This window comes from Erinaceus europaeus, chromosome 13 (genome assembly GCF_950295315.1).
Source record: "Erinaceus europaeus chromosome 13, mEriEur2.1, whole genome shotgun sequence".
Classification (NCBI taxonomy): Eukaryota; Metazoa; Chordata; class Mammalia; order Eulipotyphla; family Erinaceidae; genus Erinaceus; species Erinaceus europaeus.
This window is the reverse complement of record NC_080174.1, coordinates 40,232,535-40,259,458: the sequence shown is the minus strand read 5'-3', so window position 1 is coordinate 40,259,458 and position 26,924 is coordinate 40,232,535. Positions and strand designations below refer to the sequence as shown.

The 26,924-nt window shown below is 40.6% G+C and overlaps 1 protein-coding gene across 2 annotated transcripts in view; it reads right to left on the bottom strand.

The window, feature by feature from the left end:
- Window positions 1-2,077: 2,077 nt before the first annotated feature.
- Window positions 2,078-26,924, bottom strand: part of MACO1 (macoilin 1) — a 103,016-nt gene continuing 78,169 nt past the window's right edge. For both annotated transcript variants that reach the window (XM_007522570.2, XM_060205568.1), the window contains 5 exons: window positions 17,902-18,060; window positions 12,725-12,907; window positions 10,457-10,577; window positions 7,890-8,064; window positions 2,078-4,014 (listed from right to left, as the gene is read on the bottom strand). In XM_007522570.2, coding sequence (XP_007522632.2) covers window positions 3,812-4,014; window positions 7,890-8,064; window positions 10,457-10,577; window positions 12,725-12,907; window positions 17,902-18,060 — 841 coding nt within the window. In that variant the 3' untranslated portion in view covers window positions 2,078-3,811. The remainder of the gene's footprint in view (window positions 4,015-7,889; window positions 8,065-10,456; window positions 10,578-12,724; window positions 12,908-17,901; window positions 18,061-26,924) is intronic.

Genomic DNA, 26,924 nt, shown 5'->3' with positions numbered 1-26,924 from the left:
CTCAATTTCTCCATCTCTATCAAGAAACTAATTTTTAAAAAGTCAGTCTCTGAGGGTGATGAAGCTAGCCCCAAGAATATTCTTTGCCCAGCCTGGCTTTTCACCATGATTCCTTCCTGCCCATCTTCATTTTTCGTGACTTTCATCTTGGGTCCCTCAACAGTTTACAGAGCATTCTTCTGTGTCATTCACTTAGTTCCCATAACAACTCTTACAAGCAGACAGGGCAGCAAGGAACCATACTTTTCTCTTTTAAATTAAAAAAAAATTATCTTTATTTATTAGATAGAGACAGAAAGAAATCTAGAGAGAAGGGGGTGATAGAGAGGGGGAAACAGGGACACCTGCAGCATTGCTTTACCCTGCAGGCGGGGACTGGGGGCTCGAACCCGGGTCCCTGCACATTTAACATGTGTGCTCAACCAGGTGTGCCATCACCCAGTCCCAGGAACCATACTCCTTAAAGATGAGGAAACAGCACCCACTCCAGAGGTGAAGGGAGGTTACAGAGATAGTGATGACCAGGCTGGGAATAGACTCCCAGTCCTATCTGGAGGACTAAGCTACGTCAAGGGGTTTTGCATGGCCCAGAGGAGACTAGAGCCATCAGAAAAGGGGATGTTCCTGCCTAAGTGATTCCAGGGCTTCCAGCTCAGCAGTAAATGCCACTGAGAGTCACACCCACGCCCACAAGTCTCCAAGGCCTATTCATCGTAGTAGGATAGCTACTACTGTACATCTGAACACAGCTCAGTAGTCGGACTTCACTAAAACAACTTTGGGGGAAGACTTTCAGTTTGTCTCTTCAGCTCCCTCTGGTGAACCCCCCCCACACACACACACACAGACAAAAATCAACCCACCAACCAACAAACCAATTCAATTGCAGCTGTAATGTTTGTCCCTCACAGGTGGCTTGCCATACACAGCCCAGTTAATGTAGATGAAAGTGCACAGAGAACTGGGATGGCAGGAGAAAGGACTTCCTCCAGGCTGGGAGCAGGAAAAATTGCTTTTTTCTCATTTTACAGGATCTGTGGAAAAGGTGATCACAGAGAGAACGGACACCAGCATCTACTTATGTCAAACTGGGAGATGTTGAGATTATTTGACCAGTCAAAACATAGCCAGCTCACTCCTTTTGTAAATATTTAACCAGCCAGAATGGCAAATACTGCTTTATAGCAGTTAATAAATCATGTTTTAAAATATGGAGCGACTTTGAGATGTGTCTAAAATAACCAAGACAATAACTGGAGATTTCCTTGATGGAAAAGAACATGCCAAGGAGAATGCTGCAGGCAGATACATTCCTTCAGAGAAGAAGGAAAAAACCAAGCAAAGGTGTCCCCTGAGAGTCTCTGCTTATGGTATTAAGAGTGGTATGTATGCAAGAGCTGAAACAGCCAAACTAGAGGAAGGCTATCCAGCAACAGGGACAGAAGCTAAGGTGCCAAGAGCAAAATTTTCCAGAACTGGAGCCAAGATCAATTGAGACAATGGCCAAAAGAAAGAAACAGGGGCCAAGAGAGGCAGCTGGTTCTCAGATGAAAACAGACAGAACCTCCAGAAACAAGAGGGAACAACACAAGTCATTCACTTGGAAGTCTGTTGAGGATCTGGAGCAGATAGGAAATTCAGTTGAGTATATTGCCCAGTAAGATTTATGGAAAAGGGAAAGAAATTTGTTTTCAAGATTTTCTCACCAACTACCCTCCAACCCCACCCCTTACTGTTTTAGAAACGGTTTGTACTAGAAAACAAGCCAGTCTTGGTTCTAATTAGATGGGGGGAGGGGAGGAAGGAGAATAAGAAAACAACATATAAAATTGTGAGTGAGAGAAAGAGAGAAGAGGGGGAGGGGGAATGAGAATGAATGTCTTAAGATGAGAACTAAAGCCAATTTGAGACTCTGGATGGATTCCCCCAAATGCTGAGTCTTCTCACCAGTGCACAGGACACTGTCATTTGAAAGCTTGCTGAAATAAGGAAAGAAAAGGAGTGCTAATCCAAAGCCCACGTCGAGCAGTCTACCTTGTGGTGCCCTCCCGAAAAGTTAAAAAAGGCAGAAAACTAGTTTTATCCGTAAGAAAATGTTTATTCTTTTGAACCCCACAGGGAAAAAAAAAAAAAAAAGGATGCAGCCAAGACCAAGTATTTAACAAAATGGTGTCCCAAAAGGCAGCAGAACGGGGGAAACCTCAACACAAAGTCAGTGACAGTTTTTCATGTTTTTGCACAAAGATGAAAAAAGTCTATGACAATTCTGAATAACACTTTTATGGTGATAATTACACAAGATGATTCAAAAATGCAAAATGGCAGCAACATGCATACCTGGCTAAAGCTAGAAGTTTTTGTTTGTTTGTTAATCCCAAAATAAGATCTCTGGTTAAAAGAATGATTCTTTTTTAACATTTCTATTTTACTGACTTGCTTGTCCTACTTAATTTGCTTTAAATGAGATGTACTTGCCAATTAACAGGACATTTCAGAACAACCATGACCTTCTAGAATCCATGGCAAGGAAGCAAAACCAAACTATTTGGTTTCTTAATTTTTCTAGAGTCCAAATACAATTTTGCTTTGCCCCTCCCTCTTCCAGCCCCTCCCCAAACCCACCCCCCTCTCTTATTCTTAAACAAAAATTTCCAAAAATTGCCAGTGCAAACCTTTTCTACCAATGTATAATATACACTTGGAACTTAAATCTTTGTGCAGACTTTGAATTTAAAAATCTTAAAAGGAAAAAAAAAAACCCTTCTTGGCACAAGAGCTGAGGAATAGTCAAGTTTCTTTTAAATAGTCAAACACAAAGTGACAGTGAAAAGCAACAGCTAAAATAAATGAAATTGGAAAAAAAAAAAAACCCAGAACTGCAGCTTTTATTATTAGCCATCATTACAGTCTCTCATACACCACCCAGCTCCCCTTCCTCAAGTGCTTTCCTCAAATCAAGTCCAGAACACTGTGGTGTTTCTATAGGAAACAGAAGGTACCACCAACAACCCAGTTACCCATCAGTGTTACAGCAGGATCCGCAGTGAGCTTGATACAGACAGTAGATAGATGATGGTAAAGGGGGAAGTAGTTTAAAACCATCAAGTTTCCTCTTGAAATGTCTTTTCCCAAGGCACTGTGAACAAGACTGCCACTAGCAATTTTCTAGGACTAAACACACTGATGGGAACATGAACATTTCAAACACAACCCCTGTGACATTTCTCACAGCTAGTCTCATCACCTGAGTCTCTCCCCTTAGTTTAATATGATAATCCTTGAATTTGGTCCTTAGAGGGGAAATTAATTTTCATTTTCTGTAATATCAATAATTATCTTTAATGAAGTTATAGAATCAAAGTTGTTAGGATATTTAACCCCTTTACTCTAAAAACTAGGTTTTCATATTAATATCCCATGTGAATAAATCCAATATGCATATTTTGCTTATTTAAGAACAAACAAATGAAAGGTCAAGGAGCAAAAAACTTTTTTTTCCCTTCAAGAGGAAATTATAAGAATACATAAAAGGCAAAAATTGGCTACTTGAAATCCAAGAATGGTTTTAATGTATTGGCTGAGAAAAATAAACTGCAAAGTTCTGTGAGGTCTTCTAAAAATTTATAAGAAAAACTGACGGGCAATTCTAATCAGACTTGGATGTTATCTTCCCCCCTTTAAAAAAAAATGACAACATGTATGGTTTCACAAAATACAATATAAACTTTTTTTTTTTTATCTTGACTGCCAGATGCTCCTTTTTGTGATGCCTTCTGATAACCAGATGGTTGAACAAAATACACAGCTGGTTTCATTTCTTCAGGGGCTGGTAAACAGAGGCATTGGGATCAAGTCCAGAGGGGCTGGTCTCCACAAATTTGGAAGAGTAGTGGGGGGAAACAGGGCTCAAGGGGCTGGTGGCAGCACTGTATGTTATGCTGGGCATGACGGCCATGACTTCAGCTATCTTCTGTTTGAGGTCCTTGATTTCTTGGTCTTTCTGAAGAATTTGTCCTGGAAAATCAAAGATCCACCATTAGTGGGAAGGGAGGATTTTGATATAATAGTGCTTTCGTAGGTCAATCCTGAGTGAATTCTAGTCAGTATAAATAATTCCAGCTTTGATGGATTATAAGGGGAAAAGAAATTTACCTGTAAAGGGCCAAAAATAAGTAAATAACCACTTCAGGTGTTGTTGGTCACATCTTTTATTAAACACATAAAAGCATATAAATTATTCTTGGGCCATGGGTAGTACAAGAATAGGAAATGGATCTGATTAGATTTGTTGGCCAAAGTTTACAAGTAAAAGGGATTCTGCCTTTTTGGGGTGACTTTACAAAGAGGTTAATTTCCAGCAGTACAGCATTCACCATGGCAGTCTACAAGGGTGCTGAATTTCAACTGTGGCTCCACTTTTCAAACAAATATTTTCTTGGGTGGCTAGACCAGTTCAAGCGTCAGACCAAAGAACAGAGAACATTGGCCTGGGAGGTGGTGCAGAGGATAGTGTTACTGTCAAGCATGAGGTTCTGAGTTCAACCCCCAGCATCACATGTGCCAGGAGTGATGCTCTAGTCCCTCTCACCCCCACCCCATCTCCATTAACTAATAAATAAATCTAAAGAAATAAAAAGAATACAGAACCACTAAGACCTCAGAATCAGTCACATGGATGTGTCTTGCAGAGAAGCAGGGATGAGTAACTTGAGTCAGTAGGGCCCCTGGAACAGCAGCCACTGAGCCTCATTTACCTTCTCTAAGAGAACGCCAGTCCTTGTGCTTTGCACCACGTGTGCTTAACCTTCTGTGCTACCGCCCGACTCCCACCTTGGATGATTTCTATCCACCACCTCTTCCCCAGGCCAAGAGCTCTAACGCACGAAACGCAAGCTCAGACCTAAGGGATGCAGAGGTTAGTTATACAGGCTCCTGTCCTGAATATGGGCTCCAGATGTGTCCACTTTTTATTCTCATTATTCTACCCCTATATCTCAGATCAAGAGAAATCTGAGCCATTGTAATTCTCTATTTGCTCAAAATCATTATTTATTTAGAGATGGGACAGAATTTAAACCCAGGAGCATTTCATTGCAAAGCCAGTAATTTCCCTCATGCTTTGAAACTTCCTGGTATACTGGGGAAGAACATGTACAAGTAGTCCTCAGAAATTTAAGTGCTTAACAAAGAAGTGCTACATTGAGCTACATGCATTTTGAGCTCTACAGACAATGGAAATAGACTTAAAATGTAAGAGGGCTTGGTGGCATATTAAAAAAAAGATACGGGGGTTGGGCGGTGGCGCAGTGGGTTAAGCACATGTGGCGCAAAGCGCAGGGACCGGCGTAAGGATCCCGGTTCGAGCCCCCGGATCCCCACCTGCAGGGGAGTCGCTTCACAGGCGGTGAAGCAGGTCTGCAGGTGTCTATCTTTCTCTCCCCCTCTCTGTCTTCCCTTCCTCTCTCCACTTCTCTCTGTCCTATCCAACAATGAATTGCGTCAACAAGGGCAATAATAATAACCACAACGAAGCTACAACAAGGGCAACAAAAGGGGGGGGGGAAATGGCCTCCAGGAGCGGTGGATTCATGGTGCAGGCACCGAGCCCAGCAATAACCCTGGAGGAGGAAAAGGAAAAAAAAAAAAAGATACAATAGAGATGAAAATCATTTTGGAGCCAGGGTGAATTAAATGATACAAGAAGTGGGGAAGAGAAAATCAACAAGAGATTTGATTTGAATTACAAAGTCAGAGTCTCATTAGAATATCCTGAGCATGGCAGTGGAAGAAAGCAGTTGGTGAAGACAACTACAATGAGCAGTAAAAAGCAACCACTTCCTTTGACTTTCTTTATGTTCTTTTGGCTTCAAGTAAGCATAAAATACCCTTCTTCCCTCAGATATACAGAATACCTAAAGGCACCTGATAGCTAAATAAAACACCTAAGACCACTGTATCTTTTACTTCTATGCAGATTTACATTTTATTTCTTTCATCAGTGACAGGCAAACATTCTCAGGGCTTTAGAAAAGAGAATCTTGTTTTCTTACTCTAAAGGGAGGCTGGGCCAAAATATTCTGCCAGTAGAAGACGACTGGTCCTAAAGTAAGTGCAGCCTAGAATGTTCCTAGCTATAACCATGGAATGCAAGCTCAGACATAAGGGATGCAGAGGTTAGTTACACAGGCTCCTGTCCTGAATATGGGCCCCAGATCAGATCAATGGGGTTGACAATTAACGTTATTTATATACTTTTCTCATATTTGGGAGCTACTCTCTTTCCTGATACAGCTTTCTAGTCCTATTTCCAACTCTGACACCATCTCCCCAAACAATACCTTTAGCCTACCTGCATGTTAACTGTTGGGCTCAGGCAAAAACTAGTAAAGTCATGGGCCCCTTGGAACATACCTCAAATAGACCTGCTAGCTTCTTCTAAAATGGAGACCCCAAATCTCATCTGCTATATTCTTACCTTTAGGCTCCAAGATTATTAAACAATTTGTTCTGATTTATATCTTACTGATTTTCAGCCACCAAGCTGCAGTTGCTACCATGATGCCAACCTGACTTCTCTGGGTAGACGACCTCACCAATGTGTCCTGAAGCCCACCTCTTCTGAGCCCTGCCCCACTAGGGAGATAGAAACAGGCTGGGAGTATGAATCAATCTGCCAACGGCCATGTCCAGCGAAGAAACAATTACAGAAGCCAGACCTCCCACCTTCTGCACCCCATAATGATCCTAGGTCCATGCTCCCAAAGGGATAAAGAATAGGAAAGTTTCTAAAGGAGGGGATGGGATGTGGAACTCTGGTGGTGGAAACTGTGTGGAATTGTATCCACTTCTTACCCTACGGTCTTGTCGATCATTATTAAATTAATTTAAAAAAAATGCTTCCTATGAAAGGATCTTCCACGATCACTAAGTCAGGCTATCAGGTCTACCCACACACACCCTGCCTTACCACTAGTATTTTATTTTCTTTGCAGTACCCATCACCACTAGATACACATTTGTTTGTCTGTCCCCTAAGATTCTCAGTATCTGGAACACAGTGGGTCTAGGAATAGACATTTATTGTCTGCATGCTCTCCTCCTAAAATTTCTCATTTGTAACCTTCACTCCAGCCAAATAGAGTCAGCTGTGGTTCTGAACACATCTGGTCCTCTCAGCCTCCCTGGTGTCGCCCAAGCCATTTCTTCTGCTTGATGCCTCACTCTACCTCTTTCCTTACTTAGATTACTTCTTTATTTGGCTAATCCCTTCTCACTACTCAAACTACCCAGTCCAAACAAACATAGCCTTTCTGAGAAACAGCTATGACTCCCCACACTGCTTAGTCCTCTACCTTGATCTGCTCTCACAGACCCTGAACTGCTATACCAGCACCTTTTCTTCATTATGCAGTTCAGTTTCTTCAACAAGTGAGTTCCTTATGCATAGAAACTTAAACTATTCTCTGTATACCCTTAATCTGACATTTTGTCATTTCAAAATGTCTACAGAAAGAATTAATGATTCCTAAATGTCAATGTTGGGGCACTTTCAAACTTCTTGAATATAAAACTGAAATGTCATGGTCTAGGAGGTAGTGCAGTGGATAAAGCATGAGGTCCTGGGTTCAATCCCTGGCAGCACATGTAGCAGAGTGATGTCTGGTTCTTTCTCTCCCTATCTTTCTCATTAGTAAATTAAATCTTAAAACACAAACACACACATTGAAATGCCATACTGTATGTAAATCAACATTTCCTCAATACAGTGATAATGAAGATGAATCAAAAACCTGAAATGTCTTTGGTTGTGAGTTGTAAGGGAGCTCTGACATGTCCCTGTGAAATTATCCTCACCCATACCATCTCACTGAGGCCTCATGCTCTCCTACCTTGGGCAATCTCGAGCTGTCGCTTTGCATCCCCCAGTGCAGAAAACAGATCAAGCTTGATCCTTGTCTCTGCACTCAGGCTGTTTTCCAGATGCTGCGTTTTATCTTGCATGGCTGACAGGGCTGACATTAACACCTCAGTGTCCTTCTCGTTTTCCTTATACTTCCGAAGTTCCTATCAATATCATCAAAGAATTAATGTCACAACATGGTTTAGCTGTCAATATAAACAAACTAGCAATTTCCCCAGCTGCATTTTTGGAATTTTTAAAGATTTATATAATCTCTAGTATATTTTGAAAATAAACTTTTTAAGGAATGTATTATAATCCTACATGCACCATAATTAACTAAGAGAATCTCTCATTTTAAAAATGTTTTGCTTATTTTTATTTATTCTATTTCTTTTAAATCTCTTTATTTTATGTTACTCATTTATTACTGGATAGAGACAAAAAGAAATTGAGAGGGGAGAGGGAGATAGAGAGGAAGAGAGACAGAGAGAAACCTGCAGCCCTGCTTCACCACTCGTGAAGCTTTCCCCTGCAGGTGGAGACCAGGGGATTGAATCTGGGTCCTTGCACATTGGAGTGTGTGCTTAACCAGGTGCGCCACCACCCACACCCCCTTGTTCCCAGAATCTCTCATTTTTAAGACTGATTCCATATATATATTGCATTCAGATACCACCATAATGATCATCTCTATCTATCATTCATGGGTGAGATTTTGAAATGTTTACTTTAGGCAAGTCTACAAGGGAGAAGGGCATACTTTAAAAAAAAGTACATGATGTCAATGTTTCCTTTTTATAAAAAAAAAAAAAAGTACATAATTTTTTTCTATAAAGTTAACTTCCATTAGCAAACACGGTTTATTTTGATCACATCTGCAAAGACACTGATGTTATCACTTAAAAATTATTTGCTAACTTCATAGGTAATAAAAGGTATATAATTTTTTAAATATTTATTTATTTATTCCCTTTTGTTGCCCTTGCAGTTTTATTGTTATAGTTATTGTTGTTGTTGTTGTTGGATAGGACAGAGAGAAATGGAGAGAGGAGGGAAGACAGAGAGGGGAGAGAAAGATAGACACCTGAAGACCTGCTTCACCACTTGTGAAGCAACTCCCCTGCAGGTGGGGAGCTGGGGGCTCGAACTGGGATCCTTATGCCGGTCCTTGCGCTTTGCGCCACCTGCGCTTAACCCGCTGCGTTACCTCTCAACTCCCAAAGGCATATAATTTTAATCTATGTATTTGGTGACCAATGAGGATATATTCTTATGTTTGTATTTCTGCTGTGGCTGATTATTCTTTTATTATTATTATAATCATCATTATTATCATTATTATTTTATTGCCACCAGGGTTATTGCTAGGGCTCAGTGCCGGCACTATAAATCCACCACTCTCAATGGCCATTTTTTTCCTTTTTTTGTTAGATAAGACAGAGAGGAATTGAGAGAGGATGGGGAGATAGAGGGAAAGAAAGAAGCAGACCTCCTGCAGGTGGGGAGTGGGGGCTTGAATGTGGGTTCTTGCTCTTGGTAATAAGTGCACTTAACTGGATGTGCTATGGCCTGCCCCCCTTTAATTCATTTGTCTGCATATTAGAGTTTTAAAAAATTTATTATTGGATAGAGATAAATTGCGAGGAGAGGGGGAGATGGAGAGGGAAAGAGACAGAGAGACACTTGCAACCCTGCTTCACCACTTATGAAGCTTTCCCCCTGCAGGTAGGGGCCAGGGGCCTGAACCTGGGTCCTTACACATTGTATGCACTTAACAAGGTGCACCAAAGCCTGGCCCCCATATTTCAGTTTTTTTTAGCAAGTTTTTATGAACTGTTTACATAGCAAGAGTATCGATTCCTTGTTTACAATATTTGCTTCATTATGTGTCCCTCCCAAATTATTCTCTCCTCTCTTCCTCTCCCAACCCCCCCCCCCCCCCCCCCAGATAGAGACAGAGAGGCATACAGAGGGTGAACAAGACCACCAAAGTTTCCTTCTATGCATGGAGGCCAGGTTCAACCTGGGTCACACACATGTAGCAAAGCAGTGCACTATCCCAGTGCGCTATTCTTTGCCAGCCTGGGTTTCTTCAGTTTTCATTTGAGATATTTTTCCTTTTGGTCATCACTGAAGCATCACCACTCCATGCCAACTTTTTTAGACTGAAAGAAGGAGAGACACCATAGCACTGAACTTTACCCAGTGCTGTAGCACTCCCACATGGCATGCCAGGGGCTAGAATTTGGGTCGTGCATACATGGCAAAGCAGGAACTCCTGGGATGGCAATTAAAATTCTCATATAAAACATATCAAGGGATCATAAACACTTCTGACTTATATTAAGTATAATACAGCTAAATTAAATATGACTACAAATGTGTTGGATAAGATCAGAGCTTCTAATCTTTTGACTACATAGAAACTTTTAGATGTAATGTGATTTGATCTCTATCAAGAGGTACCATTTCCGCATTGCAGCACAGAGCACAAACCTTAACACAAAAGAGAATTTTAAGTAGAAGAAAGGTCACCCCTGACCCCCTTATTACCTGAACTTTCAGGTCTAGTTCTCTGATCTGGTCTTCTTTCACCTTCATGTCCATTGTGAGCTTTTTGCCCTCTGCCTCTAATTCTCTAATTCGATTCCGTAATGTTTCTGTGCACTCTCCCCTTTTGGAAGGAGAAAAAAAAAAAAAGATACTGAGAAGACTGTAGGCTTACTACATATTGTAGGACTGCTATTTCTCGGGGTCACTGGGTTTTAGCTTTTGAAAGTCTGCTTATTCCATCTATTCTTTAATAATTTCAGAAAGAACCTAAAATTATTATAATCAATCAGGTGTCTAACATAAGTCAGGTACTAAGCTAGGTGCTGTATCCATACTGTCTTCTTTAAAGGAATCAGGCATACTATCCTATTTTTTAGATAAAAAAAAAAATGGGGTTATAAAGATATAGTACTAACCCAAAGTCACACAGCATGTAGGTAATAGAATAAGTCAGATTTTCCTATAGTTTTCCATTAGGCTACAAAGCTTGAGAAAATGAAAGCAAAGCTCAGAAAAACAAGAATCAAATATGTTGTTTCCAGCAGGGAGGGAGAGAGAGACAGAGAGACAGAGACCCACTTTTGAGGGACTATGCACTGGGAATTCTTTACTTATGAAGTTGTTATGGCCCAGAACAAACAGAAAAAGAAAGGAGCAGCATTTGCCTGTTTCTCAGCACAATCTTTTACTTACCAAAAGGATAATTCTGTGAGACTCACACTGAAATTTACTTAAAATAAACAGCTTCTAATAAGTGATAGCAAATATAAAGTGATAGTCCATCCACCAAAAAGACTAGAACAAGTAAGTTTAACTAGAAGCAAAGGGAATTTAGGGTATTGCTGAAACTGACATACTGATTCTCTGGCTTAAGAGACACTAAACATGGTTAAGGAACTAACATACTCCTTAGTGGACCTTTTTTTAAGGGGCAGATGCTATAAGAATTAAGGACAGTGGGCCAGCAAAATAACTCAACTTGAAGAGTTCACTGCTTTGCCATGTGTGTGACCCAGGTTTAAGCCTGGTCCCTACTACATTGAATGAAGCTTTGGTGCTGGGTTTCTTTCCTTCTTCTGTCTCTGTCTCACTCTTTCTATCTGGAAAAGTTAGTCCAGAGAGATGAGACAAAACAAGAGAGAGAGGGCGGGGGGGGTGAGGGGAGGGATATTAAGAATAGCGCAAGTCACTAGATCATCGGATGAATGATCAGAAAACTCTCTTGCAAATGTTAATACTTCAGAAATGTTTACAGATCTTTACACAAATGAATAAACCAGAAAACCCTACATTTTAGGCAGACTAGTAAAGCATCTTGTGACTCTATATAAATAATGATGAGCTAAGTGAGCTCACCAATCCCTAGTAGAGTGTGCTGAAGGAAGGCAGATTCACCCAGAGAAAAGAGTTGTTTCTTACTTTTTTCTAAAGGGTGAAATGATAACTTATCAATTGTTCTCTAAGGTCATTAACATGTGAAACACAAAAAGGAAATTACATCACAGAGACATAAACTAGAATAGAAACTGAAAATAAAGTAAATTACCCTCACTTTGTAAGGTGTCTGTAAACCCAATACTGAACCCCACTATGCAGACAACTTCACTTGTAAAAAAAAATTTTTTTTAATTAAAAAAGGTCAGTAGTAAAAGGTTAATTATCTTCTTGTTTTTTTTGCTTTCCTGAAAGTAAAATGGCATTTATTTATTGGTTATTAAAATATAGTATTCCCATACTTTTCAGTGGCCTAGGAAGTAGTTCTCTAATTTTCATCAGTTTCTTTTCCAACTCATTTGACAGCTTGCTAATATCTAACAAAGACATGGTCAGGCAGTACACAATGCTTAGAGAACCAAGATTTTACCTTTGTCCCATTTTAAGATAAAAATTCCACAAATTTGTAGAAAGTAGAGTAATGACAGTTCTACAAAAGGAATAAGATTCCAGATGAGAATCTCTCTTAAGTGTGTAGTAATGACCAGTCTTAACAGAAGTGACCAAAAACCCTTCTCCGAGCAGCACTTTGTCTCCCAGGTGGTGATTTTCTCACTCCACTTTATAGATGATGTCACTGTGGAATAAAGCTGTTACAAAGGAGTGCAAGCTTGCACAGATGAGGATTACACTAGCTAGTAAAACAGTACTTAAAAGTTATCTATCCGTGCATGACGGTTATATTTCCAGTCCTGCCCAGGGCATAAAATTCCTATGTCTGTGGATACAATGAAAGCCAACCGTGGATAAGCACTGAGCAAGGCACAGACTTACCGAGACGCAGCAGCAAAGGCAACAGCTCGAGCAGCAGTCGCTTCTTCTAACTTCTTCCTCTTTTTCTCCTCCATTAACTGCTTTTCTACAAAACTCCGGGCTTCCTGCTCAGCTTTTAGCTTTTTCTCCAATTGACTGATATTCTGCTTGTCTTTCTGCTTCATTTGCACAGCATTATGTAACCTATGTAGAAATGATTGCCACAGTGAGTTTTACAATTAAAAATGCTCTATATAAAGTGTTACAGAGGCTGTGGAGAAAAGAGAAGTCTGCTACATTGCTGGTGGAAATTCAAACTGGTACAGCCCTTTTGGAAGACTGTATGGAGAGTCCTTACACAAGTAAAAATGGAAGTACCTTATGATCCAGCAATATCACTCCTAGGCATTTGTCCAGTGGACACTCAAACATTAGTGAGAAGAGATATATGTACCTCTATGTTCACAACTGCATTATTCATAATAGCCACAGACTGGAAGCAGCCTAAATCTAAATGTCCATCAACAGATGACTGGCTAAAGAAGTTATAGGGTATATATTCCATGGAATATTACTCTGCAACCAAAAAAGATGATATTGTTTCCTTTGGGACAAATGACAGAACTGGAGGCGATTATGTTTAGAGAAAGTAAAGACATAAAAGACAACTATCAGGTGGTTTCATTCATATGTGGAATCTAGAGATCTGATTTACATGGACTTGCCAAAAAAATTCAAATAAAATAGAAGTAAGCAAACTGTAAGAGCTGTGAGTTATCTTTGGGAGGTTGGAGGGTGGGGATACAGGGAACTATGAATAGCAAAAACATGGTTTCAAACAAGTAAATAAAATGACCTGTATAAATTCTGGAGAAACGTGACATCTCTTCCATCATTTTAGAATAATATACAGGAAATCTGACAGAAAAACTATAAATGTGAACCCTCAAAGTGCCCTGGGAAAATAATCTGAAGCTATTATTTGACAATTCCTAAATGCCAAATTGCCTTACAAGACACAGAATCACAACTGCACTACAATGGTGATCTACATAACAGAATCCAGAGAACAGGATAAAGCAGGTTTCTAGCAAAGGGAATGATAACTGTAGAACTAGTTCTCATGGCAAAGTACCTTGACAGAATTCCAGTTTGACCAAGAATCAGCCCCATTGTAACCAAGCGAAAGGGTAAGAAGGAGTTTTTGTTTGTTTTGCCTGATTAGAGAAATAGAGAGGGGAGGGGAAGATAGGGAGGGAGAGAAAAAGATAGACACCTACAGACCTGCTTTACCACTTCTGAAGCAACCCTCCTGCAGGTGGGGAGCTGTGGGCTCAAACTGGGATCCTTGAGCTGGTCCCTGTGCTTCACACTATGTATGCTTAACCTGGTGCACCACCACTCACTTCTCCCCTCTCTTTCATGTATAATAAATAAAATAAATCTGTTGCAGCCATTCCAGCCGTGAGACTTTTTTCTTAGAGTATCCCAAAATAGATATTGTAGTTAAAATCTTACAATGTTTAATTTTGGATATAAATTGCAGCTATATTGTCTTCCCTGCCATTACTTAGCTTACATTCCAATGTTAAGGTGAACTGATCTCTCTTACAGTTGAGATGTTCTCCATGCATCAGTGCCATAGAAGTGACATACATAGGTCGGAAGCAATAGAGTTCATTTGCCTATAATGCACTAGTATTTCAGTTACATTCCTTAACAGTGTTGAAGGAACCTCTAACAATGGGGAAAGCCCCAAAATTTCTACTGTAATTATCAATACCCTAGTCAAATACTGCTTGGAGATTAAAAAGATTCCTACTGAGTCAACTAATTCCAGAGCCAATAAATGAAAGGCACAAAATAATTCACAGCAGAGCTGACTTTTGAAAAACAGGTAGCACTCCATATCTATGAAAAGATGTACTGCAATTAACATTTTATTTTTCAAGATTTATTTTATTTAAACATGAACGGGGGTAGTGGTGCACTGGATTGAACACACATAGTATGGAAGTGCAGGAACAGCTCAAGGATCCAGCTCCCTACATGTAGGGGGAGTCACTTCACAGGCAGTGAAGCAGGTCTGCAAGTGTCTTTCTCTCCCCCTCTCTTGTCTTCTCCTCTCTCAATTTCTCTCTGTCCTATCCAATAAAAATGAAAAAAAAAAAAACAAAAAAACACTGGCCTCCAGGAGCAGTAGATTCATAGTGCCAGCCAGCACTGAGCCCCAGCAATAACCCTGGAGGCAAAAAAAATTTAAAAAAAAATGAAAGAGGGGAGAGTTTTGCATGAGACAGAGAGGGCAAAGGACAAATCATTTTGCACAAATGCACTCTGTCATATGCAGCAGTAAGGACAGAACCACGAACCTTATGTAGATAAAGCCAATGCTTTAAACAGGGGTGGGGAACATTTTTCTGCTAAGTGCCATGTGGCCATTTAAAACATATTCACAAACCACATTAAGGTTATCAACTTAAAAGTTAACACTTAATGTTGTTATGTTCTTGTAGTTGCCTTTGGCAGGGCCAGAACAAATAATTCTGTGAGCCTCACGTGGCCCTCCCATGCTCTATAGGATGAGCCACCTCACCTGCCTGCAAAGAGCTACCTTTTCACTTTAGAAAACAAAATCAGAACATTCACTGTTCAGCTCTGGCTGTTGGTAGTGCCTGAGATTAAACCTGGGACCTCAGTTTCAGGAATGAAAGTCTTTTGTGTAACTATTATGTTATTTCTGTGGTAGCACAGTGGGTTAAGCGCAGGTGGCGCGAAGTGCAAGGGCAAGCTTAAGGATATCAGTTCAAGCCCCTGGCTCTCCACCTGCAGGGGAGTCGCTTCACAGGTGGTGAAGCAGGTCTGCAGGTGTCTATCTTTCTCTCCCCCCCTCTGTCTTCCCCTCCTCTCTCCATTTCTCTCTGTCCTATCTAACAATGATGACATCAATAACAACAATAATAACTACAACAACAATAAAAACAAGGGCAACAAAAGGGAAAATAAATAAATATATTTTTTAAAAATGTGTACTCCAGAGGGCCAGTTGGTGGCACACCTGCTTAAGTGCACACATTACAGTGCACAAAGACCTAGATTCAAGCCCCTAGCCCCCACCTGCAGGGGGAAAGTTTCACAAGTGGTGAAATAGGGCTGCAGGTGTCTCTGTCTGTTTCCCTCTGTATCTCCCCTCCTCAGTTTATCTCTGTCTCTATCTAATAAATATATAATAAAAGGGGCTGGGTGGTGGCACATCTGGTTGAGTGCACGTTACAACGCACAGGACCTGGCTCAAGTTTCTAGTCCCCACTTGGTAGGGGGAAGCTTTGCAAATGCAGAAGCAGGGATGCAGGTGTCTGTCTGTATTTCTTCACTCCATTTCTGGCAGTTTCTATCCAATAAGTAAATACAGATAATAAATTAAAAAAACAAATAATAAAAAATGTGTACTCTACTGATAAGTTCTCTCCCACCCCAACTTTATTTTTTTTTACTTTCAAATAAAGTTAAAATTGGGGCCAGGTGGTAGCACACCTGGTTAAGCACATATATTACAGTGCACAAAGACCAAGGTTCAAGTCCCTGGTCCCCAGCTGCAGAGGGGAAACTTCACGAATGGTGAAGTAGGGCTGCAGGTGTTCTCTCTGTCTCTCTCCCTCTTTATCTCCCTCCCCTCTCAATTTTTCTGTCTCTATCCAATAATAAATAAAAATGTCTTTAAAACTAAATTAATTAATTAAATTAAAATTAAAATTCAGGGTCCCTGCAGGTGGCACCATGGAGAAAGTGTTTGACTCTAAAAGCATGAGGTCCCAAATTAAAAGTACCAGCACACTACGTACCAGAGTGATGCTCTGGTCCATTAATCTTGTGTTCTCTCCCTCTCCCTCTCCCTAACATTCAATATCATGTCGTAGTTCCAAAAATGAAACTGGTGCTGTCCTCTAGAAACTTTGACTCAAAAAGAGCAAGATTTCAAACTGTGGTAGAAATATTGGGTTGTTGACTCTTCACATATGGCAAAATACTCAATTAACTGGGTGAGCTATCTCCCAGGCCCTTAGGAACTACTTTATACTACGGAATTATTGGGGCTGGAGATCTGGCTCTACAGTAATAGTGCATGCCTTATAGGAATGAGGCCCTGGGTTCAACCCTGGCTACCACATACGACAGGATGGTGCTATGGTCTCTCTTATAAAAAAAAAAATTAAAAAAATTATTGAAAGGGTTGGGGGATAACACACTGGTTATGCAAAACATTTTCATGCCTGAGGCTCTGAGGTTCCAGGTTCAATCCCCAGCGCCATCATTACAACAGAGCTAAGCAGTGTTCTGGTCATTCTTTCTATGTATCTTTCTCTATGTATCTCTTATTAAAATAAATAAAAAGCTTTTTTAAAGAAGTTATTGAAAGAAGGCAAAAATTAATAATGCATATCTAGATAATCTTGTACCAATTGGGAGATACTAGGCACGCAATGAGCTAACTGAATGGGAAGAACCTCTCCCCATTGGTTGCACTGAAGTACGAGATGGGAAACTGAAAAGACTGCAAAGGGAGGGAAGGAGACTACTTCTATTTTAGCAAACAGACCCAATGATTAAAGATAATAGACCTGCTAGCTTTTTCCAAAATGGAGACCCCGAATCTCATCTGCTATATTCTTGCCTTTAGGTTCCAAGATTATTAAACAATTTGTTCTGCTTTATATCTTACTGATTTTCAGCCACAAGTTGCAGTTGTTACCATGATGCCAACCTGACTTCTCTGGGTAGACGACCTCACTAATGTGTCCTGGATACCCACCTCCCCAGAGCCCTAACCCCACTAGAGAAAGATAGAGACAGGCTGGGGGTATGGATCAGCCTGCCAACGCCCATGTCCAGAAGAGAAGCCAGACCTCCCACATTCTGTTCCCCTTAAAGATCTTTAGTCCATACTTCCAGAGGGATAAAGAATAGGGAACTTCCAATGAAGGGGAGGGGATATGGAACTCTGGTCATGGGAACTATATGAAATTGTACCCCTCTTATACCACAATCTTGTCAATTATTGTTAAGTCACTAATAAAGAAACAAAAAATGTTCTTTTCTAGGTTCCTTGCCATCATGAATCTAGTACTTTGATCCCTGGAAATAAGAGAAACAGTGAGGCCTTCTGGGTCACAGGCAGAGGCTCAGAAAGGTGCACATACTTGTTCTGCAGCAGCTCATTTTCCTGCCGGAGCTGGCCCATTTCTGAGCGGATCCCTCGCTCGGTGCTTGAGAGGGAGCTGATCTGGCTGCGGAGTTCTTGTTCCACTTGCCTGCTGGCCTGCAGGTCAGCCTTTAGCTTTTTAATGTCTTGTTCCAGCCTAAGAAAAGGAGAAATGCAGATTTTCATCATGGGAAAGACAATGACAAGGGGTCAGTGGGAGACCATGGCTGAAATCCTGGAACTACAGATGCTGGAGGACCCTCTGGCAGCTCCTGCCATCACCAGGACTCCTATCTACAACCTGTGTTTAATGGAGAGTTTCTGCTCGAGTCCTCCATCTCTTCCCACCAGAGGACAACTTAGATTTCCCCAAATATTTATGAACATTGACAAGTAATGTGGTGTATGTGAATATCTGAACTGCTAATAAGGAAGGAAGAGGAAGCAGAGAAAGCGGGACCAGAGGGTATAGTCGTCTTTTCACCAATGAATTTCCCATGACCTTTGGCAAGGGAAATGTTAGTAACAACTGGTTCATGACCCACCTGCTCTAAGATACTCTGAGGGAGCAGAAATCTACTGTCTGGTTCCCTCCCACCAGTAGTGTAGTGAAAATTAAATCTATCTGAGACAGCTTCCTTGAATTGCCAGCATCCCTGCTAAATGATATTCACACTTTTGGTGACTGTGACAGAAGAGTTCATTAAACTCAACAATAATGGGGGAAAAAAAAAAAAGAACAAAATACATGGTCTAAGAATCACCAGAATCATGGCTGATGGCTGAGCTGATTGAGTACACATACTACAATGTGCAAGGACCCAGGTTCAAGAGCCAGGTCCCCACTTGTACAGGGAAAGCTTTATGAGTGGTAAAGTAGTGCTGCATGTCTCTCTCTCTCTCTCCATATATATATATATATACCTATCTAATCTATATATCTTTTTTATCTATACCTTCAATCTCAATTTCCCTGTATCTATCCAATTAATAAATAATATTTTTAAAAAAGAATCATAAGAAAACCATCTGTGAACTGAAAGCTATTTTTTTCAATTTCTTTTGGTCCATTTACTTTCTTTAAAACAGTAATAGTTTCTTTTTAAAGCATATGTATCATGAACCTATTGTGCGCACACATAGATCCGAAAAGTCAATGAACAGTGTAAAATCACTATTTTTGTTTGTTTGTTTGTTTGTTTTGACTCCAGGTTTTATGGTTGGGACTCAGTGTCTGCACTACTAATCCACTGCTCCTGGAGACCATTTTTTTCCATTTTTGTGGCCCTGGTTGTTTATCGTTGCCATTATTATTATTGTTGTTGTTGGGTAGGAGACAGAGAAATTGAGAGAGGAGGGGAAGACAGAGAGGGGGAGAGAAAGATAGACTCCTACATACCTGCTTCACTGATTATGAAGTGACCCCCCTGCCCCTTGCAAGTGGGGAGCTGGGGGCTTGAACCGGGATCCCCACACTGGTCCCTGCATTTCGTGCCACATGTACTTAACCCACTGCACTACCACCCGGCCCCCATCACTTTCTTTCTGAGTGGTCTTTATAATCTCACTAGAAGATGATAGATACTTAAAATGATTATGCAGTGGTCCAGGAGGTGGGGCAATGGGTAAGGCATTGTATTATCAAGCATGAGGTCCTGAGTTCCATCCCCGGCAGCACATGTACCAAAGTGATGTCTGGTTCTTTCTCTCTCCTATCTTTCTCACTAATAAAGAAATAAAATCTTTTTTAAAAAATGATTATGCAAAGGATAAGACAGATAGTTCACCAGGTAGGGCATGCACCACACCACATGCATGGCACCAGGCTGAGCCCCACTACTACACAGGAGTGCTATGTCACTGAGGGGAAGTTTTGGTGCTGTGGTCCTCCTCTGTCTCAATCTTGCACTCTACTCTGAATGCAAAAGCTGATCAGAGAGTACTGAAATTTTGTACACGTGAGGTCCCAGGGTCAAGGAAAAAAAAAAAATGACTACACAAGTGGTCCGGGAGGTGGCTCAGTGGATAAAGTACTGGTTCTCAAGCATGAGGTCACAAGTTCAGTCCCCGGCAGCACAAGTGCCAGAGTGATGTCTGGTTCTTTCTCTCTCCTCCTATCTTTCTCATTAGTAAATAAATAAATTCTTTTTAAAAAATGACTATACAGTAACATAAGAAAGGCCATGATTAAATAAACACATCCTGGAACAAGCAGCCTGGCAGGTGGTGCAACGGATGAAGCATTGGAATCTCAGGTTTGACCCCTGGTATCACATGTGCCAGAGTGATGCTCTGTTTCTCTTTCTTGCTCACTAATAAATAAATCTTTTTTAAAAATAAATATTGTATGCTAGAATAACAACTATTTAATAAGAACTATGTGTCATACACCGTTCTATAGGCTTACATGGCATGAGCTTATTTAATGTGTACAACTATATAACTATAGGGCAAGTACAACTGTCATTCCCTCTTAATATATATATATATTTTATATGTGGGAGGAAAAAGTAGCCAGACTACTAGGGCTCTGTTACATGCTACATGAGGGATTGAACCAGAAGCCTCATTCATGCAGTTCCCACACTCTACCAGCTGAGTTATTTTCCTATTGGTTCCATTCTTAATTCTACAGATGATATCAAAACAAAAACAAAAAATCTAAGCTAAGAATGATTCAAGTCCAAGGTCACACAGATAGTTAAACTCCAGAATCCATGTTCTTCACCTGTAGTCAAACTGCGAGTCCACCATTATAGGTATGGGTAGAAAACCAGTATGAGTGGGGGCCAGGTGGTGGTGCACCTAGTGCACACATATTACAGTGTGCAAGTAGCCAGGTTCAAGCCCCTGGTCTCCACCTGCAAGGGGGAAGTTTCACGAGTGAAGAGGGCTGCAGGTGTCTCATTTCTTCCTCCCTCTTTATCTCTCCGATCCTGCCTCTCAATTTCTCTGTGTCTCTATCCAAAGGGCGGGGGGAGACCAATATGAGTGGTCCAGGAGGTGATGCAATTAATAAAATATTGGACTCTCAACTATGAAATTTAAAGTTCAATTCCTGGAATTGTATATGCCAGAGTGATGCTCCAATTTTCTCTCTCTTCAACCTTCTGTCAATAAATAATTCTTTTTAAAAAAATATTTATTTATTCCCTTTTGTTGCCCTTGTTGTTTTATTGTTGTAGTTATTATTGATGATGTCATTGTTGGATAGGACAGAAAGAAATGGAGAGAGGAGGAGAAGACAGAGAGGGAGAGAGAAAGCCAGACACCTGCAGACCTGCTGTACCACCTGTGAAGCAACTACCCTGTAGGTGGGGAGCTGGGGGCTCGAACCGGGAGCCTTACGCCAGTCCTTGTGCTTCGTGCCACCTGCGCGTAACCTGCTGCGCTACCGCCTGGCTCCCTCACTAATTCTTAAAGGAGAAGAAGAGGGGAAGGGGAGAAGGAGGAGCAGGAAGAGAAAGGGGATGGAGAGGAGGAAATTCACATGAATTTTAAAGAGAGGATATGGAAATTGACCCTAGATTGAGCTGGGGGGAATGGAAGAAGATGTTCCAAATAAGAGAGGGAAACATGCTCAAAATCTCAAAGACAGGAATAGCCAAACACATTCAGGGACAGGACGATTGTCCTGTCTTATTTTGGCTAGGAAGAGTGAGAAAGAATAGAAGAATGGTAGCTGGGAATAAAGGTCAGGCTGAGGATGGCTGCCAGGTGAGACCTGAAGACACCATTTCTACTAGGATCCACTTTGCTCAGATGAAACCCTTAAGTATCTCACAATCAAATATACCAAGAGAAGCAACATTTCTGGAGGACAATGGTAATCTCTTCTTGGAACTGTCAGCCCTAAGGAAAAGGTCCTTATAGACATGCTTTATCAAGAACTATATGCCCAGGGCCCATCTCTGTGAGCAACTCTTACTTAATATATGTTGCCTGGTTTCCATTAGAAAACCAAAGAATGACTTTCTTTACCTAATTATCTTTAGCCAACTGAAACAAAATGCCAGAAACAAAGCCATAAACATCAGCAGTCATCTCGCAGGCACAGTAGTCAGCCCTTTGTCTAGTGGCCGAGAGCAGATTGGAGATCTTGTGTTCAAGCAGGGCTGGGTCTCCTGATGCAGTTCGCTCCCCAGGGAAGGGTCACAAGTCGACATCACACCACACTTTTCCCTACTGCCAGGGTTGTTCTACTTGAATGCACTCTGAGAATAAGCTCTAACAATTAGGCTGGCATTTATATCATCTCCACCTATCCTTCATCACCCATCCCTCATTCACCCAAAGTAACCCAAGGGATATTTTCCAAAACAGGTTGATACTGTCAGGTTATCCCCATTAGGAAGTTTAGCCAAAAAAAAAAATTAAATAATTATATATATATGTATGTATATATATAGTATTAGGTGATTTATCTTTCTTGAGCAGTCAATTTCACAATCTGAGGATTGTGCTGTAGTAGAAAGGCTGTTTTAAGAATGAAAATAGAAACTTAAAATGGTTTAGTAATGGGGTTTAAGAGGAGCTTAGACTCAGCTCTGGTGTCAATTTTGAAACCCTGCGCAAGGCACATGACCTTTAGGGACTCAGTTTCCCCAGGTGAAGCTAATGATCTCTAAAGTCCTTCCCCATCATTGGTCTAGGATTTCTCGGCCTGACACACTTAACCACTGGCTGCTGATCTGCTTCTTCAGATTAGCAACCTAAGCTGTATCATATGCGGAGGTGCAGGAATCAAGTTGCACACAAACAGCCAACTGGGACAACACTTGTGACACAGTTGGGGATGGAAAAATTAAATCTGTAGAAGCTAGATGTCTATTTTCTCGCATTTTCCTTAAATGAACTAAGAATCATATTCTGAGCAAACTTTTAGAGCTCTTTGAAAAACCCAAAGAGTTAGGCTGGGGAGATAACTTAATGGTTATGCAAAACTCTTTTCATGCCTGAAGCTCTAAGGTCCCAGGTTCAATCAGCAGCATCATAAGCCAAAGCTGAGCAGTGTTCTGGTCTCTCTCTTTCTCTCAGTATCTCTCATTAAAAATAAATAAAGGGAGTCGGGCTGTAGCACAGCGGGTTAGGCACAGGTGGCGCAAAGCACAAGGACTGGCATAAGGATCCGGGTTCAATCCCCCGGCTCCCCACCTGCAGGGGGGTCGCTTCACAGGTGGTGAAGCAGGTCTGCAGGTGTCTATCTTTCTCTCCCCCTCTCTGTCTTCCCCCATCTCTCTCCATTTCTCTCTCTCCTATCCAACAATGATGAAGACAATAATAATAATAACTACAACAATAAAAAAACAACAAGGGCAACAAAAGGGAATAAATAAATAAATATTTAAAAAATAAATAAATAAAGAGGGGCTGAGCAGTGGCACACCTAGTTACTATGCATGAGGAGCTGGGTTTAAGCCTCTGGTCCTCACCTGCAAGGGGATGCTTCATGAGCAGTGAAGCAGGTGTTTCTCTGCCTCTCTTCCACTCTATCTCCCACTCCTCTCACAATTTCTCTCTGTCCTAGTAAATAATTGGGCTGTGTGTGGAAGGAAAAAATGGCAGCCAGAAACAGTGTGTTTGCAGTGCCCACACTGAGCCCCAGCTGATGGAAAACAAATAAATAATAAAAGTGATAAAAATAAAGTAATAAAATAGGTGTTAAAAGGGGCCAGGCAGTGGTTCATCTGGTTAAGCACACATATTATATGTGCAAGGACCCAGACTCAAGTCCCCAGTCCCTATCTACGTCATGAGCTGTGAAGCAAGGATTGGGGTTCAAAGCCCTGGTCCCCACTTACAGGGGAAAAGCTTCACAAGTGGTGAATCAGTGTTGCATGTGTCTGTGTCTCTCTTTCTCTCTTTTCCTATCTTCCTATTCCCTCTCAATTTCTGTCTCTATTCAATAAATAAGTTTTTAAGATATTTTATTGGGGGAATTAATGGTTTACAGTAAATATAGTTGTTGACACGTGTAAAATATCTCAATTTTCTGCAAAATATTCTCACCCCCAGCCAAGGTCCTCCTCCACCATAATGCACCAGCTCCTAATAGTGCCCCTCCCCCAAGTCCTTTACTTTGGTGCAATACACCAAACACAGTCCAAGTTCTATTTTGTCTTTTCCTTTTCTGTTCTTATTTCTCAACTTCTGTCAATGAGTGAGGTCATCCCATACTCATTCTTCTCTTTCTGGTTTTAAATACAAGTTAAAAAAAAAACAAACCAAAGAGTTATTAATGCAATTAGGAGAGAAAATAATGTAAATTATCTAGAGTGTGACTTCAGGAGACCACAAAAAAACTAAGCAACTACATTATGTGTGTGTGTGCTTTATGCAGAACAAAAAAAATTGTCAGAGAAAAATAATAGCACACTACACCAAAAATAAAATGATCAAGCTACAAGGTTACACGTGAAAATTAGCAAGTTATATATTTAAGATGTATGGACTTTTGTAGATTTATACACTAAACTACCATTAAAAGGTTTTGGAGGATCAGGCTGGGGTGGTGGCACACATGTTAACCATGTTTGAGGATCTGAGTTCAAGCCTTCAAGTCCCCACCTGTAGGAAAGGAGTTTTACATACAATTGAACAGTGCTCGCTCCCCAGCTCTCCTCAGTTCCATCTTTATCAAGAAAATTCTTTTACTATTTAATTTATTTGGTTAGAGACAGAAAAATTGAGAGGAGAAATGGAGTAGAGAGGGGAGAGACACCTGCAACACTGCTTCACCACCTGTGAAGCTTTCCCCCTGTAAGTGGGGACCAAAAATTTGAACCCCAATCCTTGCGCATGGTAACACATGCACTTAACCAGAAGTGCCACTTCCTGACCCCTAAGAAACTTTAAAAAGAAAAAAGTTATTATTCATGCAGGCGTCGAGCCCCAGCACCCAGCCCTAACTGGTGTGGGGGGGGATTTTTTCTTTTCATTAAAAAAAAATTATTTATAAAATGTAAATATTGACAAGACTATAGGATAAGAGGGGTACATTTCCACACAATGCCCACCCCCAGAGCTCCATATCCAATCCCCTCCTTTGACAGCTTCCCTATTCTTTATCCCTCTGGGAGTATGGACCCAGGATCAGTGTGGGGTACGGAAGTGAAAGGTCTGGCTTCTGTAATTGCTTCTCCACCGGACATGGGCTGTGATTAATATTTGGTTACAAGATTGGGCAGGAGAGATAGTTCAGTGCTATCACTCATCCATACAAACACAATAAAAATTTAAGAAACACCAAAATTATGCAAATTAGTAAACTGAGTAGAATCAATCCAGTTAAGTACCAGGTACATTTATTAAACAGACAGTTACTATTTATTCTTATGGTATACTTAATCCTTTGCTGTTGAAGGTCAATACTTTCTAGTTATAAATGCAGGCATAATTTATTGGAGTGAAAAATCAATAAGTACTGACTTAATGGTGTTGAGGTTAACATAAAATCTTCAAATGTACTTCTGTAGTTTATTAAAAATGTCAATAGCTGCCACCTAAAATGATCAGGAAGAAAATAAGGCAGAAATAATAGCTTATAAACATGATTTCAGTAAATAGGAATCCAAAGAAAGGATGAAAAAATTCACCCATGACCTCAGAATCCTTTTAACAGAACTAAGTCCCATTCTCTTGTTACACAATATAAGATTCAAGGATGTAAGACAACTACAATCTTGGGTAGTTTTCTGGAGTGAGTATGAAGAGTGACTCAGAGTGTCTCGAGAGCCTAATCATTCCTAGGTGAAGGCCTGGACAGGAAGAAAAAAAGGGGGGGGGGTGATTTCACCTGAAAAGGGGGAGGAGCAGGTGGGCAGACAGATCTTACCCAAACTGTAGCAAAGTTAAAGCAGAAAGTATTATAAATAAGGAGTATATTTTCTGTTTGCCTGACTTCTGTGGAACTAGTTTTAAAAAAAACCTTGCTACTACTTTGGATACAGGTGGGGGCCTTGGGCAGAACAGAAATTTATCTGCCCAGGAAATAGGTCCTTTCTGCCCAATTAGATAAGCCAGGACTTTAATCAACTCAAATGTTACCTATTACGGTCAGGTTATCTTTCCTGGTGATTTCACTGATTATAAAAAAAAAAAACAACAGTACTCAATGTTTAACTTTATAAAGCTACAACTATAGTCTTGCACATCACCTCATTCACAAGCAGGCTCTGGAACCACCTAGAGCAGCACTCCCTCAGGTCTCTACTTACACAAATGAACTTCCAAAAGAATCTTCAAGGCTGGGGATCTCCCTTACTCACTCTAAACCTTATGTATGGCTCATCTTCTCATCGCACACAACTTAGGGAAGCAATAGTGTAAATGGTTGGTAATTCTCTTATTTTAAAGAGAAATATATTTTAATAAGGGTTAATCTAGTGGATCAAAAGAAAGACGCTCACATTTTAGTCTTTCAGGAAAGATAAACAAGAAAAATATCCTTGAGTGTTATGACACATCCCTGGTAGTAAAACGAAGTACAGTATTCAAGTGTCAACTTTTTGTTAAAAGGGTTATTGTTTTGGTGGGGGAGATAGCACAGTGGTTATGCAAAAGACTCATTCCTGAGGTTCTGAAGTCTCAGGTTCCATCCCCAGGACCATGATAAGGCAGAGTGAGCATGAACAGTGCTCTGGTCTCTGTCTCTGTCTTTCTCTGTATCTCTCCCTCTCATTAAAATAAAGTAAATAAAATATTTTGAAAGGGTTATTGTTTTTAAGTATCTCAAAAGATAGGGAGATATTTATGTCTAAATGTTTGTCATTGTTATATTTTGTGAATTACTTGAATTACAGTCTATAGTATTACAATTTCATTGAAAGCTTAAAACTTTCCAACAGGGACTACCAATAACTTCTTGGTTTGATAAACCTTGAGGTTTTATCAGGCCTGGCTGATAGCACAAGGAAGTTTAAAGCATTAGGGGAGTAAATGTCCCCAGGAAGCAAGTTCTGCAGCAAAGACAGAACTTTTCTGAGTTAGGCTTTCACCTAGGAATGATTGTATTTCCCAAAC